This window comes from Pan troglodytes, chromosome 13, assembly GCF_028858775.2.
Source record: "Pan troglodytes isolate AG18354 chromosome 13, NHGRI_mPanTro3-v2.0_pri, whole genome shotgun sequence".
NCBI lineage: Eukaryota > Metazoa > Chordata > Mammalia > Primates > Hominidae > Pan > Pan troglodytes.
Window position 1 is genome coordinate 54,146,956 of NC_072411.2, and position 19,433 is coordinate 54,166,388.

General features: G+C 37.4%; 1 protein-coding gene and 1 pseudogene across 4 annotated transcripts in view; one reads left to right on the forward strand and one right to left on the reverse strand.

The window, feature by feature from the left end:
- Positions 1–1,317: 1,317 nt before the first annotated feature.
- STAM2 (signal transducing adaptor molecule 2) overlaps positions 1,318–19,433 on the reverse strand; it is a 60,393-nt gene continuing 42,277 nt past the window's right edge. For 3 of the 4 annotated variants that reach the window (XM_024354638.3, XM_009443464.5, XM_016949325.4), the window contains 7 exons: positions 16,477–16,571; positions 14,406–14,488; positions 14,177–14,264; positions 13,118–13,172; positions 7,226–7,379; positions 4,762–4,931; positions 1,318–1,702 (listed from right to left, as the gene is read on the reverse strand). In XM_024354638.3, the coding sequence (XP_024210406.1) occupies positions 1,474–1,702; positions 4,762–4,931; positions 7,226–7,379; positions 13,118–13,172; positions 14,177–14,264; positions 14,406–14,488; positions 16,477–16,571 (874 nt within the window). In that variant the 3' untranslated portion in view covers positions 1,318–1,473. 4 annotated transcript variants of the gene reach the window in all.
- LOC107973795 (large ribosomal subunit protein eL30-like) lies at positions 12,482–12,952 on the forward strand (annotated as a pseudogene).

Below are 19,433 nucleotides of genomic sequence, written 5' to 3' on the forward strand. Positions count from 1 at the left end.
TATAGAAATCTTGCTTCCATGTAACTTTTTAAAAACTAATGTCCATTGTTTTTCCCAATCTGAATATGTTTCCATACATGTATGTATTTGCAATTTCTATTTTCCAATATGTAAAAAGTTGGTAGACAATGAAGTAGTGTGCAAATTTTTAGGAGAGAAAACAATCCCTACTGGTTTACTACCAAACTCTCACAGTTATATAGAATCTATTAGCACTATAAACTAACTCAAAATGCAGGCTTCAGAAAAACTGCTTCAATAGCCTCCCTATCAATCTGTCACCTTCTATGAAGTCTTCACCTGCTATTATTCCACAGGCTGAGAATTACTTCTGAAAGAAATGGACAATTTTTTCAACAGCTTGGTATGTTGACAGCTTAGCAACAGTACTTGAATCACCTCTTTAAAAAAACAAGACATCACTAAAAACACACTTATCATCCATGCTTGGTATATCTCACAACAAATTATTAGGAATGTCTCATGGTTCAAATTCACACGCAATCCCATAAAAAGGATATGCAGCATCTCTGCACACCACATTGCAGGAAGAAAAACAAATGGACCATATCTTCATTAGAGAATAGCCAAAGTCACTTGAAAAGGTTATTAGTGACAATTCTAAATACCAGAGATACATGTAGGAAAGAAAATGTTTTTCCTCAGGGAATGGAAATGTTTTGTGGGACATTCCTTCACAGTTGGCATGACTGTTTGGGGGACTGACTAAATGCTTTATCACACATCTGCATTTACAAGGTCTTCACTGTTAATCACAGAAAACATTTTTGTTCCTTCCAGATTGCTCTTGCTTCTGTAGACTATTATATGCTAATTATTATTCAACATAACAGTGAGAGCAAAAGTGACAATACTGCAAACACAACCGCAATTTAAGGAGCAAAAAAGAAATATGCTGGCAAGCTAAATGCTTACACACAAAAAAGTTAGACTTTTAAAGTGTGTGAGAAACTCTGAAAAAAATATTTCAAGTTCTTCAGTGCTCTTATGACATTTTAGGGGGAAACAGTGGTTTCTTTAAAATAATATTTTAATCCTCGTATCTCATACTGTTTATAAGTATGAGATACTTATGACAACTCACTCTGTCGATCATGCTACTGCACTCCAGCCTGGGTGACAGAGCGAGTTTGTCATAAGTATCTCATACTGTTTGTCATAAGGCTATTTAATGAGTATCTAGATTTATGTAGAGAAATCTGAAAGTAAGACAAAACTAACTGAAAGCATCTTTAAGCTGCCTCTGATGAAAAGATTGACTTCAAACAAACTGGACTGAAAAAAAAAAAAAAAACCTTTTATGGCCTTGTAGAATAAGAGAGGTTTTTGTGCTTTATTTATTCATGGTCCTTTTGAGTTGAGAGGGAAAAAAGTTTTAATATTTTCAGGTTGGTATCACAAGGACTGAATAATACACTTATGAAGGCTTTCAAGAAAATGCTTGCTTTGTTTCTAAAGGAGAGGCTGCTGATGGTAATTTGTGTGCTGCTGTGCAACTGGATGAGCTGGAACTGTCACCGGAAAGCCTGCCAGTTGAGGCAAATTGGAAGTAGTGTTCTGATAAGATGACATATCCACAGACATCCCCATTTGCTGTGTGTAAGCAGTTGTACCAGTAGCTGACTGTAGGTTAGAGTTCTGGTTCATATAAGTAGGATTGGAAACAGTGTCTTGTCCAGTGCTACAAACAAAATTTTAAAAAGAAAACCATATTTACTTTGCAATATATAAGGTTACAGTTAGAGATCAATCATGATGACAAAAATGCCTTTTCCATCTTCTTTTTAAGCTTATGTAGCTCTGCTGTTCTGATTACAATTTAATCATTCCAGCCATTGAATACTGTTAATCAAATTTTCTTCTTCTTATTTTTGAGATGGGATCTTGCTCTGTTGCCCAGGCTGGGGTGCAGATCATAGCTCATTGCATTCTCAAACTCCTGGGCTCAAGCAATCCTCCTGCCTTAAGCCTCCTGAGTAGCTGGGACTATTTAAAAAAAATTTAAATTAGTCCCAACTAATTAAAAAAAAATTTTTTTTGTAGAGACTGGGTCTTGCTATGTTGCCCAGGATGGTCTCAAACTACTGGGCTCAAGTGATCCTCTGGCCTTGGCCTCTCAAAGCGTTGGGATTACAGGCATGAGCCACCATGCCGAGCTTGTTAATGTAATTTTTATATTTGGTAAGAAGAGAGAGGTACTTGAAAACAAACAAAATGTAAGATTCTAAGGCCAATTTAACTTCCCTTCTCCAGAATCTCTAACTAAAAACATTCAGAAACCACCTGAGGAGATGCAAACTGTTCCTGACAGAAGTACCCTTGGCCATTTGCAATGAGAATGGAGCCCTGGCTCAAGATGCCACTTTCAGCCCATATTCTCCCTTCCCCATCTCCCAATCCAGCACAAAGAAGTCCACCTCTTCTCTGTAAACATCCTTCAAGCTTTCCTTCAGTAAGGACTTTCTACTTTTAAAAGGAAAACAGCATAGTCTGTATAGGGCCCAAAATCAACCCTCAGGATAGTCGGAAACTATAGTTTCTTTATTGACACTTCACAAACTAAGCTGAAAAATCACACCAAATTGCAAGACTTGTTTGTTCCTATAACTACTGTGGCATACATTTCTCTTAAAATACATATACTTTTGGCTGGACGCGGTGGCTCACACCTGTAATCCTAGCACTTTGGGAGGCCGAGGAGGGCGGATCACGAGGTCAGGAGATCGAGACCATCCTGGCTAACACAGTGAAACTCCGTCTCTACTACAAATACAAAAACAAAATTAGCTGGGTGTGGTGGCACGCGCCTGTAGTCCCAGCTACTCAGGAGGCTGAGGCAAGAGAATGGCACTGGGAGGTGGGGCTTGCAGTGACCCAAGATCATGCTGCTGCACTCCAGCCTGGGTGACAGAGTGAGACTCCGTCCCAAAAAAAAAAAAAATATATATATATATATATATGTGTGTGTGTGTGTGTGTGTGTGTGTATACACATATATGTGTATATATATGCGTATATATACATATATATACACATATATGTGTATATATATGCGTATATATATATACATATATATACGCATATATATACATACTATGCCCAGCGGTTTTAGGGCTGAGCTTGGAGGCTCATGGCTTTAATCCCAGCATTTTGGGAGGCCAAGGGGAGAGGACTGCTTGAGGTCAGCCTGCTTTGAGACCAGCCCAGGCAACATGGCAATACCCATCTCTACAAAAAATTAATAACATTAGCTGGGTGTAGTATGCGCCTGTGGTCTCAGCTACTCAGGAGTCAGAGGTTGGAAGATCCCTTAAGCCCGGGAGTTGGAGGCTGCAATGAACTATGATCACACTACTGTACTTCAGCCTGGGTGATAAAACCCCATCTATAAAAAAAAGTTTCAATAAAAAAAATTATGTAATTTTAAATTCCACCAAATATACTGCTTGCAATAAAGAGAATTAGTTTCAAAACTACACCAGTTTTTTCTCTATAGTTCCTAGTGTTACCAAACATAGCAAAATTTTATATTTTATTCTAACTGAACACTAATATGAACAGATTTATTTAATATTCATATAATATCTAAAATTCATACTCATGCAGTTTGAGGGTGAGAAGAGACCTTATAGATCATCTACATATGATTATATTGAATGAACATTTTGTATGGTTAAGCAAAATGAATAGAAAGAAAGATTTAAATACAACTCTTAGAGTAAAAGTGTTTTTATTTAAAAAAAGAACTATAGGGCTGGGTGCGGTGGTGCATGCCTGTAATCCTAGCACTTTGAGCAGCCACAGCAGGCAGATCCCTTGAGCTCAGGAGTTTGAGACCAGCCTGGGCAACATGGCGAAACCCCACCTTGACAAAAAAATACAAAAATTAGCAGAACATGGTGGTGCTCGCCTGTAGTCCCAGCTACTGGAGAGGCTGATGAGGGTGGGTGGATAGCTTGAGACCGGGAGGTCAAGACTGTAGTGAGCTGAGATCATGCCACTGCACTCTATTCTGGGCGACTGAGTGAGACCTTGTCTTAAAAAAAAAAAAACTTGGCCAGGCGTGGTGGCTCACACCTATAATCCCAGCACTTTGGGAGGCCGAGGCGGGTGGAACATCACGAGGTCAGGAGTTCGAGATCAGCCTGACCAACATGCTGAAACCCCGTCTCTACTAAAAATACAAAAAAATTAGCTGGGCGTGGTGGCGCGTGCCTGTAATCCCAGCTACTTAGGGGGCTGAGGCAGGAGAATCGCTTGAACCTGGAAGACGGAGGTTGCAGTAAGCAGAGATCTAGCCACTGCACTCCAGCCTGGGTGACAGAGGGAGACTCTGTCTCAAAAAAACAAAACAAAAAAACCTGAACTACAAATTCCACAGTTCAAACGCCCTTCTTAAGGGTCAAAGTAACAACAGTTTTCTAATTTTTAGGAGTGCATGCAGATAAATAAGTCTGGGACTACTTCACAGGCTGATTATAGCACAGTGCTAAGCACATCATGGGCTTAGTCTCATAAAGGACAATTAGCTTTTGCCCCAAGGATGCACACTGTAAGCTTAAGGGCGGGCAATAATCTCAGTATGGGTAGCAAAGCTAAGGTAACACCATTCCACTTCACAGGATTATGAATAAACAGTTCTGTAACTTCATCTTAATAAGGGTCTATATATTCTCATTCTGAAAATCTAGGAAAATTAACACATATAATTATAAAATTAACACAGCTCCCAAAACTTACCTTAAATATGAAGTTTGAGCAGGCTGTGCTGTCACTGAGGAATTCACATTTGGAGGCAGAGATCTCAGTGGACCAATGTGATCGGGTCCTAGGCTATAGCTTTGGGCAACAGTTACTTGGTGAATGCTCTGACCCATATAGTTTCCACCATGTGATTGAACTGGATATGTCTATTAATCAGAAAGAAAAAGTTGATTCACTAATCTCCCAAACATGTGCCTAATAATATATTTAAAATGTTAAAAGACTTAAAAGAAAGAAACTATACTTCTTTGGGAAGCAATCTGATTCTACCAATCTATCCATCTTAGAACTAAAAGTGGAGAGCTGTCAAATCACAGTGCCAAATCTATGGAAATTTGATTTGTTTGGCTGTTCTTTTATTTTTACAGAGAGCTGGGAGAAAGACAGGTGGTGTACTTTTAAGTAGTGGATTGCAATCTATCCAGGTTGCCTATTACTCAGTAAAGATGTCTTGCTGTAGAGCCACAGAAAACTATACACTCCCTTGAAGGGAAGCCCACCATCACTTAAAGTCACTATAAGAATGATAACCTTCTTTACCCTCATCCCAGGATGACTCATCCAACTCCTTCCTAAGAAAGAAACTTGAGAGAAAAAGCTGAAAAAGAAATGGTATAAGGGTGCCAGGGCTTCCCTGGCAATGTCTACCTTATTTCCTACCTTTAAGACAAACAGGACAAAAGTAAAGAAGAGTTATGGGCAAAAGACATGTATCCTCAGGAAACAGCAAAAATGGTTTAGGTCTCTTTGGACATTTATATGTGCCCTACTTATTTTCAGGACAACAGCTCCTTAAGGACAGGGTCTACCACCTGTCTACTAAATATAGCATCAAAACAATGCATACATTTAATATCATATCATACCATAATGATCATCAATCCAGTTTTAAATTAAGCTATTTTTAAAGTAAATACCATTCATCTGAAAATTTAGAATGCTAGAAATGCCAAATAAGCTATATTAAGTACAATCACATTACCTCCTTAGTAGACATGTAACAATCTACTGACAATAGGCTGAGACTGTGAGAATCAGCTTCTTCTGCAGTTTAGGGTTCCTGAGTAGCCTACACAATACAACTAATGTGTTACCCCAACTGCTTCTAGTAGAGATATATTTTTGTCAAATTAGAATAGAAACTTTTGAATATTTCAAATGCTCTTGAGTGAACAGTGTAGATACAGATTATGTGAGGAATCAAACAGAAAGAAAGTTAACTTTTTAGAGACATGAGTTGTGCTTGGCAAAACGCAGTAAGTAGAATGCAACTAAACACCAAAACCTGACACAGAATGGCAAATAACCCTTTACAGACACACAAAAAAGCAAACATAAAGTTTTATCATACAATGATGCAGACACTGCTGTTTTGTTCCACTTTCACAGCAGCAGCGAACAACTCTGAAAACAGAAGCAAACTGAATAAATCCCAAATGTCTTTTGCAGCCAGAAAAATCTTTCCTACCCTCCTAATTTTCAAAAAGATCAAGGCATGGCATATTTGATAAATGTATCTTGTCTGACGTGACAGTTACCATAGTGACTATTCTTTTTTTACTTAACAATTATGTTGTGTCAAGTCATCTAAATTATGCACCCACATTCTACCCTTTCTCCTTGGTGTCTCCTTCACATGCACCTTTACATACCAGTTTTCATAAATTAACATGAATTTTGCTCATCCAAGCTCATTCTGAATTCAATTGGCTAATTGGCTGAAATTTCAAAAAACGCTTCCGAATGGGGATACTGACAAATGTAAGTATTCGCTTCACATGGCAAGCACACAAAAAAGGTGAAAAATACTGGAAAAAGATGGCTTATGGATGTTCATGGATGGCTTACGGAGTCTGTACCTCCTAGACATGTATCATATCTTTGCTATGCACAGATTTTTAACAATGTAAGTCATGCAGCTAAGTAAAGGAAGTATAAAGCATACTCTAGAAGTTCATTGTGCCTGTTAATAATCATGTAAGTCAAATAAATCTTTATGGAAATTTGTAAAGAAATGTTAAATCTTGTTGAGCAGCAGGAAAGCGTTAGTACCTCACCTGGGGAACTTCTGATATGTCAGGTATTGTCCTAAATCAAAAGATTTATACTCCACATTTACAAAAAGGATTTATGTTTACATAAAAGATTTATGCTTTATACTTACAAAAGCATATGAAGAACCAGAACTACCCTCACATATTTAATGGTCTTTTCATCCATGTTAAAACTGAACTAAAATGTATTTGTGAAATATCAGTATCTGTCTAATTTGCTCTGGTGAATGTTAATTGTTTAGCCAATAGTTACTGAAACAATCAAAGATAAATTTTATAATTTTATTCACAGACAAAAGAAATCTTAATACTATGCTATAAAACATTTTCTTTTACTTTTAAAAGTTGTTTATAATTTAGAAAATGTTCTCAAAAAACATGCTCACCTGCATTGGAACCCCAGATGATGCAGGTGGGTAATGTGCTGGAGGGTGGAGCTTTGAATAGACTGAGTACACTGGTGCTTCATTCACCAATTTGTTATATAGTTCCAGAGCTTCCAGGACTTTAACATTCAATTCAGACAATTCTGAATGCTTCCTGATGTAGAAGAAAAGTATTATAATACTCTTCTAGTTTTTAGCATGTATTTAGTAATATAAATTATTTTTTTAATTTAGCACAATTTCTATTAATATATTAAAAGGCTCTTTTATATTTAATGAAAGAATATTCACAAAGGGAAACTAAGAGGAAGAACTGCTTAATCCTTGTAATAGGCTGATATTGAGGCAGGAGAATAGGGTCTGGAGGCAGAGAATCTAAGGCTGATTTTCAAGCTGACTTCTTATAACTAAATTGAAAGGAAAACCAACCCTAACTTTCCACACCTAAGTAACAAAAGGACCAGAGGCTACTTCCTTTGCAAACCACCCCCGTTTTCTGTGCAGCAGACGGGAAATTGGGTGTCCGAAAAAAATCAGACTGATTACAGGTCCAGTCTTCGTTTGCAACTTTGTAACTTCAGCCTCTGAATGGTTGCTGTCCACAACCAATCAGACTGACTGTGGGCGGAGTCTTCATTTGCAAAGAAATATAACTTTGTAACTTCACCCTAGCCTCTGATTGGTTGCTTTTTGCAACCAATCAGATGTTTGCACAGCAGTGTTACCTTTGTAACTTCATTTCAGCCTCTGGTTGGCTGCTTTCTGCAACCAATCAGACTGATTGTGAGCTTCCACTTCATTTACATGAGGTGAGCACGAAAAGGCCAATGGGAAACTTCAAGGGGGTACTTGGACCCAAGAAGATTCTGTATCCTGGCCCTTGAGCTGCTGCTCAGGCCCACTCCCACACTGTGGGGTGTACTTTCGTTTTCAATAAAACCCTGCTTTTGTTCTTTTGTTGCTTCCATTTTTCCTTGCTTTGCTGGGCATTTTGTCCAATTCTTTGTTCAAAATGCTGAGAACATGGACAACTTGCAGTCACAATCCTCTACTGGTGACAATATGACTTTATAATATTAGGGAAAAGTCCTTCCACACCTCATAAAATGCAATCAATTCATAATTTCGGTGCTGAGAGAATTTACTTTCACACATTCTAGGTTTTTGTTGAGAATTCAATTATTAAAAAGAAAATTCTCAATTTGGGTAAGAATCTGGGCCTTAATTAAAAATCTCAATAAAAGAAAGTACCCAGGCAAGGCTCAGAACCTCTATGAAGTACAATATGATGGAAATTTAAAAACACTGTTAAAAAAAAAACCACACACACACATTTTCATTTGTTTATATCCATGAAAGTGTCAACTGAAAAAAAAAAAAACCTACTTAAATAATTATCCTTGAAAATCCAAGTAAAAACAATGTGTAAGTAAGACTAATCTCTACAGCTCATTTGTTGGTTGGTTTATTTTGAGAAAGTAAACCAATGCTTTATTATGTAATAACAACAAACCCAAATAAAAGCATCTTCAAATTTGCCCAAGAAGCTTCAGAGCAAACTCTTTCTACTTGATAGTTCCCCTGGGAGTAATAAAGAACTCTCTTTGCACTGTCAAATTTACAAAAGCTAAGCAACCACTTTTCATCTGGCCTGAAACATCCACAAGCCTTTTTACTGAATGTGGTTCTTTCTACATAAACACAGAGAGGCAACAAGCAGAGGCACACAGACAGACACAGGACTACCAAGTAAATAGCCTGGACTGAGTCCTATCAAGATTTGTCACTTTTCTTCTACTAGAGTCTGTTATGTCTGAACTATAACAACGAAAAGTCTTCTCTCTCTGGTAAGAATGACTGCATTAAGCAGGTCAAACTCTATTATCAAAAATATCAGGCCGGGCGCGGTGGCTTATGCCTGTAATCCCAGCACTTTGGGAGGCCGAGGCAGGCAGATCATGAGGTCAGGAGATCGAGACCATCCTGGCTAACACGGTGAAACCCCGTCTCTACTAAAAATACAAAAAATTAGCCAGGTGTGGTGGCGGGCACCTGTAGTCCCAGCTACATGGGAGGCTGAGGCTGAGGCAAGAGAATGGTGTGAACCCAGGAGGCGGAGGTTACAGTGAGCCGAGATTGCACCACTGCACTCCAGCCTGGGCAACAGAGCGAGACTCTGTCTCAAATTAAAAAAAAAAAAAAATCAGTTACAAGTCACCCAGAAAGCTACAGAAATTAGTGCCATGCTAACAAATGCATAACTAAAATGTAACCGTAGGAATTTGATCCACAAAACCCAGCATGCTGATGAAACACCAGGAAAATGCAGTAGAAAGACATGATCACTGTGTTTGAAATCCCCTTAAAGATTTGAGACACAATCCCAGAGTAATAAGGCAAAAGAACAACTTGATCAGGTGGTAGAAAATTACCTTTGGAGGACAGGAGGAAATAAGATTAGAATAGTCTGGAACATAGTTAAGTCCAGACTATGAATCTCTCTTCAACAAATCTACCTAAACTTTTATGGAGTCAATTTACATGTTTACTCAATATAATTTCTTAGGCTGATAAAATGCTACAAAATTTCATTCTGTACAATGACAAAAATGAAATGTACAATTTAACTTTCTAACAGTAGAGTTGTTTTTCTTAGTAGGAATAACAAACATGATGATCCATTCAAGGGAAAAAAGGATATTTTATTCATCTTTGAATACTTGACAAGGGTAAATAATAGTCAATAAGAATTTGTTGAAGAACAAGAAACATTCCCAGAACAGGAGCTGCATCTGCAGCTGTGGCCATAGAACAAGAAAAAATGCCAGTTGGCCTATTCAAAAACTGAAACTGGTAAGAAAACTGGTTAATGGTTGAGTTCTCACTCAAAAAATTAACTAATATCAGAATGGTCACTTTGTTTTTTTTTCTTTTGAGAGCGGATCTCACTGTGTCACCCAGACTGGAGTGCAGTGGTGCAACCGTGGCTCACTGCAGCCTCCTTGACCTCCCAGGCTCAAGTGATCTTCCCACCTCAGCTTCTTGAGGAGCTGGGACTACAGGCGCACACCACCAAGCCCAGCTAATCATTAAAAAATTTTTTTGTAGAGATGGGGTCTCACTGTATTACCCAAGTTAGTCTCAAATTCCTGGGCTCAGATGATTCTCCCACTTCAGCCTCCTGAAATGCTGGGATTATAGGTGTGAGCCCCCACACTGGCCTCAATCTGACTTCTAATTCTTCTAGATCTTTTCCTTTAACAAAATTCTTTTTATGAACCAAAAATAAGATTAAATTGTCATAGTTTCTGCCTTTTTTCATTATATAATATCTGCTCATATCAAGGGATAATTATCAAGGACAATGATTTCCATTGTAGAATGTGTGGACATATACTCAGCCCTCCATGTCCATGGGTTCTGCATCCGTGCACTGAACCAACTTCAAATTGAAAATACAAAAAATTAAAAAAAATTGTGTCTGAACTAAACATACAGCCACATCTATCATAATACTTTTTAATCTTTTCCAGTTTGATTATTCACTGAACATTAACATGCTGCATTGAAACAAAGTAGATGTGTAACGAGATATTTAATGCTTTCTCTAAAATATGGCAAAACTACTGCTAATTGCCACACAGATTTTTCATTTCTTTAGAAAACACAACAAATTTATTTTTAAAATGTCCCTGGAACAAAGACGACAATCTCTGGTGACTAGGAAAAGTCCTGCTGCTACTGCACTTCTCTGGCAGAGGCAGAAAAGAAGTAGTTTATATTCTCCTTCTTATTTTGGTCCTATCTAATCTTTTCTTCTTGTGCTGTTTATATATTAATTCAATAAATACCACTAGAAAGGGATGATGATGGAATACTAAGCCCTATCCCTTGTTTTCCTTTCACTACAGGTTCTCCCTATGACTTCAGATAGAGAGCTGAGAAATAAGGGAGCAGAACCAAGTTAAAAGCTCAAAACCCGGAAAGTCTACCCCCCCCAGTGTTGCTCCTATTTTATTTTTATTTATTTATTTATTTTTTGAGACCGTGTCTTGCTCTTTCGCCCAGGCTGGAGTGCAGTGGCGAGATCTCGGCTCACTGCAAGCTCCGCCTCCTGGGTTAACGCCATTCTCCTGCCTCAGCCTCCCGAGTAGCTGGGACTACAGGCCACCACCACCATGCCCGGCTAATTTTTTGTATTTTTAGTAGAGACGGGGTTTCACCATGTTAGCCAGGATGGTCTCGATCTCCTCACCTCATGATCCACCCGCCTCGGCCTCCCAAAGTGCTGGGATTACAGGCTTGAGCCACTGCGCCTGGCCGCTCCTATTTTTAAAGGACAATAAGGGCCAGGCCCAGTGGCTCATGCCTATAATCCCAGCACTTTGGGAAGCTGAGGCAGGAAGATCACTTGAGGCCAAGAGTTTGAGACCAGCCTGGGCAGCACAGCAAGACCCTGTCTTTAAAAAAAAAAAAAAAAAGCTGGGCATAAGGCTGGGTGCAGTGGCTCATACCTGTAATCCCAACACTTTGGGAGGCTGAGGTGAGCGGATCACGAGGTCAGGAGTTCGAGATCAGCCTGGCTAATATGGTGAAACCACATTTCTACTAAAAATACAAAAATTAGCCGGGCATGGTGGCAGGCACCTGTAATCCTAGCTACTTGGGAGGATGAGCCAGAGAATGGCTTGAACCCTGGAGGTGGAGGTTGCAGTGAGCCGAGATCGCACCACTGCACTCCAGCCTGGGTGACAGGGCAAGACTCCATCTCAAAAAAAAAAAAAAAAAAGAAAAAAAGAAAAACAAAACTATGTAGGATAAAATTAAAAGAGCAATAGAAACAAATACAAGGACAAGAAATGAAAAGAGAAGGTGTGATTTAGCTTCAAACACTAGAGAAATTTCATTTAAAATTTTTATAAGTACCACTTCTCATAAGAATTCAATTCTTGGCCAGGCACAGTGGTTCATGCCTGTAATTCCAGCACTTTGGGAGGCCAAGTTGGGCAGATTACAAGGTCAGGAGTTCGAGACCAGCCTGGCCAACATGGTGAAACCCTGTTTCTACCGAAAATACAAAAATTAGCCAGGTGTGGTGGTGCACGCCTGTAATCCTAGCTACTCAGGAGGCTGAGGCAGAAGAATTGCTTGAACTGGGGAGGCAGAGGTTGCAGTGAGCCGAGATCATGCCACTGCACTCCAGCCTGGGCATCAGAGCAAAAGTCCATCTCCAAAAAACCCCCAGAAAACTGTTACCTAAATAAAAAACACCAGGCTCCCCAGCCATCTTGGCAGCTGCTCTTAGTTGGGGACCCTCCTGGACTTAAGGCAGGATGGTCTCAAAGAGGAAAAAGTCAGTGGAGTTGATTAACTCTAGGCTCCAACTTATGAAAAGTGGAAAGTATGTGCTGGGGTAAAAGTAGACTCTGAAGATGATCAGAAAAGGCAAAGCAAAATTGGTCATCCTCACTAAAACTGTCCAGCTTTGAGGAAATCTGAAATAGAGTGCTATACAATGTTGGCCAAAACTGCTGTCCATCACTACAGTGGCAATGATGGGCACGGCATGCAGAAAATACTAGAGAGTACGCACACTGGCTATCACTGATCCAGGCAGTTCTAATATCACTAGAAGCATGCTAGAACAGACTGGTTAAAAGTAAGCCATGTAAAATTTTTATTTAATAAAACTTGTCAGAGCTTGTTTTTTAGAAAAACAAAAACAAAATAAAAAGCACCACCTTGCTATAAATTTGTAAGAGCCTGGGAAACTGAAAAACAATTTCCATGAATTGTACAGTTTCACAAAAACTTTCCCTACTTTACTGTTTGCCAAAACACAAGTGAACCCCCCAAAACTATACTTTTTATTCCTTGCACGAAAAATCTCACCTATCAATTTCTTCAAGTTTTTCATCTATCATTGGACCCATCTGTTGGCAGATATCTGTAAATACAAAAATACTTACAAATATAGAAACTTAATCCAGTTTAAGCCCATTTCAACAATTTTTAACAATATAGCACCAATATACAACACTATGCATAATACACACAGATTAAGCTCATGCTAGAGAAAGACTACTATTCAGCACTACTACTACATATTACTATCATGTGACTAAAAGCAAGGTCAACTTTAAAATAAAAACCTCATTATATTTTCTTGAAACTATTAACTAAGTTGACAGACTGTGAAATCTGGAGTTATCCCAAAGTCTTAAAGACATCTAGAAAACTATGATTAGTTAACTAAAACAAACTTAAGCCACAGTATATAAACTATGTAACCTTTGCCCATCAGATATGAAGATTTTTCATTTACTTAAGACATTTCAAGATTAAACATACTGTGTATTTCCCAATGTGAACACTGACACAATAAAGAGCACAACGCTGTATTCTATATTCATAACCAGATGTTTCTTCTATAAAAAGATTTAAGAAGAATTATTTACCAGAGATTCTTATCCCAAAGGATTTTTTTTAAAGCATAAAAAACACGTTTTAATTGTTCTCACATTTCTTAGAGACTAAAAGACACATCAACATGCATCAATTGACTATGTTATGAAGTTAACAATTATCATGTATAATTTTGTCCTTTAAATTCATAATACAAGAACATTAAACAGCAATAAGCATTTTAAACATTTTGACTCAATTTGATGTACTGTTATTTTTAATTCTGTCCTTTTTTGGACTGCAAAAATCTTCAGCCAATTTTACTAGTGGGCTTAAAGAAATACAAATACTTGCTTTATGAAAAGGATTTGCAGGTTTATGACAATGCCTTCCAAGTAATACTTTTACTATTTTACTGTACTAGTCTGTTCCCCACCAGAGATTTCTAACCTCTAGAGGCAAATACAAGGCAGAAGAAACTGAAGACATCATGAATAGCTAAAATATTAAATAATATTAAAATAATATAAAATATTCACTAAGTACCTTCTAAATCCAAAAGGTCTTGGGAGTCTGGTTTTGAATCTGTTGGATCTATACTCTGAAGTACCTGCAGGGCTCTATCCATCTTATCCTAAAAAAGTAACAGGACACTTTTCAAAAACTCAAGAGTTTTAACTTCAGTAAATATGAAATTACTCTTTCCAAGCATTCTCAAAGATAGTACATTTAAATGTCTTGATAGTTTAACTATTAAACAAAAGAGGGACCCTACCTCATCTATATAAACAGGCTCAGGCTCTGATTTCTTAATTTCCTCCACATCATCATCAATTACATTCAATTTGTCCACAGCCGCTATAGAAACAAAGTAATTTTAAGTTCCTCAGCATTTACTTCAGTAATTTTAGTCATTAATTTATAAGTGGCCTATGATTGTCCATAAGAAAAAAAATAAAAGTCCTTCAAATATTCACCACATTTTATAATCAATATTACATACGTTTATTACATACGTTTGGTCATTTATTTCACAAACATTTATTTAGTACTCATTATGTGCCAGGCATTGTTCTAGGCATTTATACAGACACCGGTGAATAAAACAGACAAGAATCCCTAACCTCTTGGAACTTAAAATTTTAGTGGAACAAGTGTACAATATAAACAGCAGCTGACATTTTAGGCATTTTCCTGAAAACTGAGTGTTACCACTGGGGTGAATAAATATATGACAGCAGATTATTATCTAGCAGATTATTAACTAGCTAATTTCATAGTTACATCTACGAGTTCCTTCTACACTCTTCCCTTCTATTTAAAAAAACTATTTCCTATATGAACAAAAAATAAAACTTATTTTAAGCTAACTTCGATAATAGTTAAAACAACACTAAACACAAAAGTTTTTCATGAAGAGAAGGTTGAAAAAAAACTTACAAATACATAAACCCAGAAAACTATTTAAATGTTCCCTGGAGTATTGCTAGAATGTACCATATTTTAACAAAGTAAATTTTGGTAAAAATAAAACTACAATAAAAACCTATGTAGCCAAACAATTTTAAATCCCAACTGTTAGTCATTTATTTCAAATATTTGGCTAACTTTCAAAGAACAGAAGTCAGCATAACACAAGGATAAACTGAAAATCCACAATATTTTTTCCTCTTAATACTCTCCAGCCTATGTCAAGGAGAAATTGCTATATAGAATCCCCTGAGCATGATCTATAAAGTTATTTTTTAAAGGTATCTCCAATATTCCTATCTACTTAGAGAGTCAGTTAAGAGGAATAAAATTATAAATAATGGCAAAGTACTCTATATTCAAATCAGTGAGTATCAACCTCTCACGACTTCATTTTTCTGAATGTATCACTCTACACATACAAAGACGATGTTACACATGCATAATGCTTTCATTTGAAGTTCTTTCTCCTGAACTGGCAAGGACTAGCACTGATATATCCCTCAGTGAGTCAGTGTTAAGGTCAAACTGACTGACTTTAGAATCCTGGCTCAATCACTTACTAGACACATAATCCCTCAGCCTCAGTGTCCTTATCTGTAAGACAGGGCAACAAAAGTAGCTATCTCACAGAACCGTGAGATTGAAATGCAATAGTACAGATGACTTAGCACAATGCCTGACAAATAATGAATGCTCAAAAACCAGTAACTATTTCTGATTACCATCATTAGTACTATTACGAGCTGTTCCTTTACACTCAGATCCCCCCACCTCCCTACCTGAATAACAAATGGAATGCTTTCTCAGCATGGTTGACAATGGCTAAAGTGACTAAAATGGAACTGTCTGTGGCTGCAGACTGACTAAAGTTCAGCAGATCTGAAATAGGAAGCTTAGTGGCTTGATTACATTACTTTGTTATTATTGTTTCAAGCTCCCTAGGATCAAATCAAGGTGAGGAAAGGTCTAAAATTTAGGAGTACTCCTAACCCCAGTAATCATATTCGGCACTTGCCAACCACAACCTCCCCACACCACTCCCGCTTTGCCTCTGTGGTTCACTGATGAATCAAAACACTCTTTGTACAGAATAGATATGAACTGCCTCTTACACTACATAGTTAGGTTGATTTAAATACCTGCATGGTCACATATGATTTTATGCCTGACATTTAACTATGTCAATTCTTGGGATTGACACAGGCTAAATTAACCCCTTAATTTGGTTAAAAAGTAGGTTAGATTGTCATGCCTATAAAGAAATGATTTAAAACAAAAGTTAAATGCCAATCTACTTTACATCCAAAACTGAAACATAAAATTTAAGTGAAAAAAACTTAAATAGATCTAATGTTCTCTAAGATTTAACTTACCTGCCTCAGTCTCTATGTTTAAATTAGTTGTTACAAAATTGGATGGGAAAAGTCCTATTCCTCTGTGATTTTCTCCTTTCCACCAATTGGCATCACTAAAAATACAGTGCAAAAAATATCATTTGTTCCCCACATTTTAATACAATAAGCAAAGAGGAATTAAAAATTAAATTTAGCCTCCTTTGAATATATCCGTTTACAAGCAGCTATAATTAAGTCATTTTTCTTAAATTTAATAAACGATATTAAAAAGTACAAGTAAAACAAATATCCACATCCCTATATCTAAACTTAGAACCAGCCAGGCGCAGTGGCTCACGCCTATAATCCCAACACTTTGGGAGGCCAAGGTGGACAGATCACCTGAGGTCAGGAGTTTGAGATCAGCCTGTCCAACATGGTGAAACCTCATCTCTACTAAAAATACAAAAATTAGGCAGGCATGGTGGCACACACCTGTAGTCCCAGCTACTTGGGAGGCTGAGGCAGAAGAATCGCTTAAACCCGGGAGGAGGAGGTTGCAGTGAGCCAAGATGGCACCACTGCACTCCAGCCTGGGTGACACAGCAAGACTCGTCTCAAAAAAAAAAAAAAAAAAATTAGAACCAATTAGCAATTAATCATTTTTTATTCTGGACTTTAAAAAAGTAAGGCCGGATGCAGTAGGTCATGCCTGTAATCCCAGCACTTTGGGAGGCCGAGGCGAGTGGATCACCTGAGGTCAGGAGTTCGAGACTAGCCTGGCCAACATGGCAAAACCCTGTCTCTATTAAAAATACAAAAATTAGCCGGGTGTGGTGGCAGGTGCCTGTAATCCCAGCAACTTGGGAGGCTGACGCAGGAGAATCGCTTGAACCAAGAAGGCAGAGGTTGCAGTGAGCTGAAATCACGTCACTGCACTCCAGCCTGGAGGATAGAGTGAGACTCTGTCTCAAAAAAAAAAAAAATTAAATTAAAAAATTAAAAAGTAAACAGGAAACACAAGTGCCCTTTAGTAATGACCCCAAATCCCAGCACCACATCCATCTTACCACACTGCCACAATAAAGTTGGTAGCCTTCTTGTCAGTCTGTTTTTTGTTCTTTTACACATATCTATAGCCAAGTCCATATAGAAACAGACAGACATAGATGCTAATCCATACAGATCTTTTTAATTTTATATATTAATACTTTCCAATTTTGCTTATTCCTTTTAAATTAAAATTCCAACACACGAATAGGCCATATTTATCCATTCCTGTAGAGATGGACATTTAGGTTGATTCCAGTCTTTCACCATTATAAAGATAAGGTAATGATCATCCTAGACTTGAGGACACCCATGCAACAATTTCTCTGCGCTTATTCACAGACGTGAACTTGCTGGGATTTAAGAATATAAACATTTTTCTTTTTCTTTTTTTTTTTTTTTTGAGACGAGGTCTTGCTGTGTCACCCAAGCTGGAGTGCAGTGGCACGATCTTGGCTCACTGCAACCTCTCCCTCCCAGATTCAAGAAATTCTCCTGTCACAGTCTCCCAAGTAGCTGGGACTACAGGTATGCAGCACCACACCTATTTTTGTATTTTTAGTAGAGATGGGGTTTTGTCACGTTGGCCAGGCTGGTCTCAAACTTTATCTTAAGTGATCCGCCTGCCTCAGCCTCCCAAAGTGCTGGGATTACAGGTGTGAGCCACTGCACCCGGCCATAAGCACTTCATTTTACTAGATATTGCCAAATGTTCCCTAGAATGGCTGTGAAAATTCACCTTTCTCCTTCCCCCGGTTGCATGTAACAATGTCATCTTCCCTTATATGTGATAATTTTCCCAACTAACTCTTGATAATCAGACGGGAGAAATCGTATTTCATTGTATGCACTTGCATTTCCCAAGCATCTACTTGTGCTTGCTAGCTATTCAGATTGCCTTTTCTGTAAACTGCCTTTTTTTTCGTATTTTTGCCCACTTTTCTTATTCTACTGGATCATTTGTCTTTTTTCATGGATCTGTAGAAGTTCTTTACATTTTTGGAAGCAGTTGTTTGTCTGAATTATGCAGAGAACTTCTTCTAGGCTGTCGCTGTCTTTTCAGCATATGTTTATGGTTTCTTTAACTGTACGGTGGTTTTTTCCCCTATGCAATCAAATTTGGCAATCTTTTCTTTCATGGCTTATGCTTTTACCTTTTTCTACCCTTAAACTCCTAAATCTATTCTTCTATATACTTAACTGTAGTTTTAGTTTTTTGATTTTTTTTTCCCTCTCCCATGTTTAGGTCTTTAATTCATTTGGAATGAAATTTTAATGTACTATGTGAAACTGATCAAAATTTTATCTGTAGTATAAAAAGAGCCATTCATCACAGCAAAATTTATTAAATAGTCCTTCATTTTTTCTAGTAATTTATAATACCCTACCTTTCAAACAGTAATCTATTCATGAGCCTATTTCTAGACTCCATTCTGTTGCAATAGTCCATGTATCTGTTTACACATCTTGTTAATGTACCTTAATATCTGCCAGGGAAAATACCCTTTCTATGTTACTCTTTCTCATTTATTGCACACCTTCAAATTTCCACATTAATATTAAATTACTTTTCAAGTTCTCTGGGGAAAAAGTCCTGTTGGGATTTGAACTGGAAATGCACTGAAATTATGCAATAATATAAGAAAAAAGAAATCTTTGCAATATTAAGGTTTCTTCCCTATGAACATGGTATCCTTCTCCATTTACATTTATGTAAAACATAATATGTAAATATATATTTATATTCTTTTATAGCTTTCAAATAATTTTATAATTTAATCCATAAAGACCTTACATATCTTTGTTAGGCTTATTCATTTCTAGATCATTTATATAATTTTTGTTACTACTGAGAATGACTTTTTTTTTACTACAGTTTCTAAAAAGTTGTAATTAAAGCATACTACTGAGTTTTGTATGTTGAGCTTGTATCCAACAACCTTTAT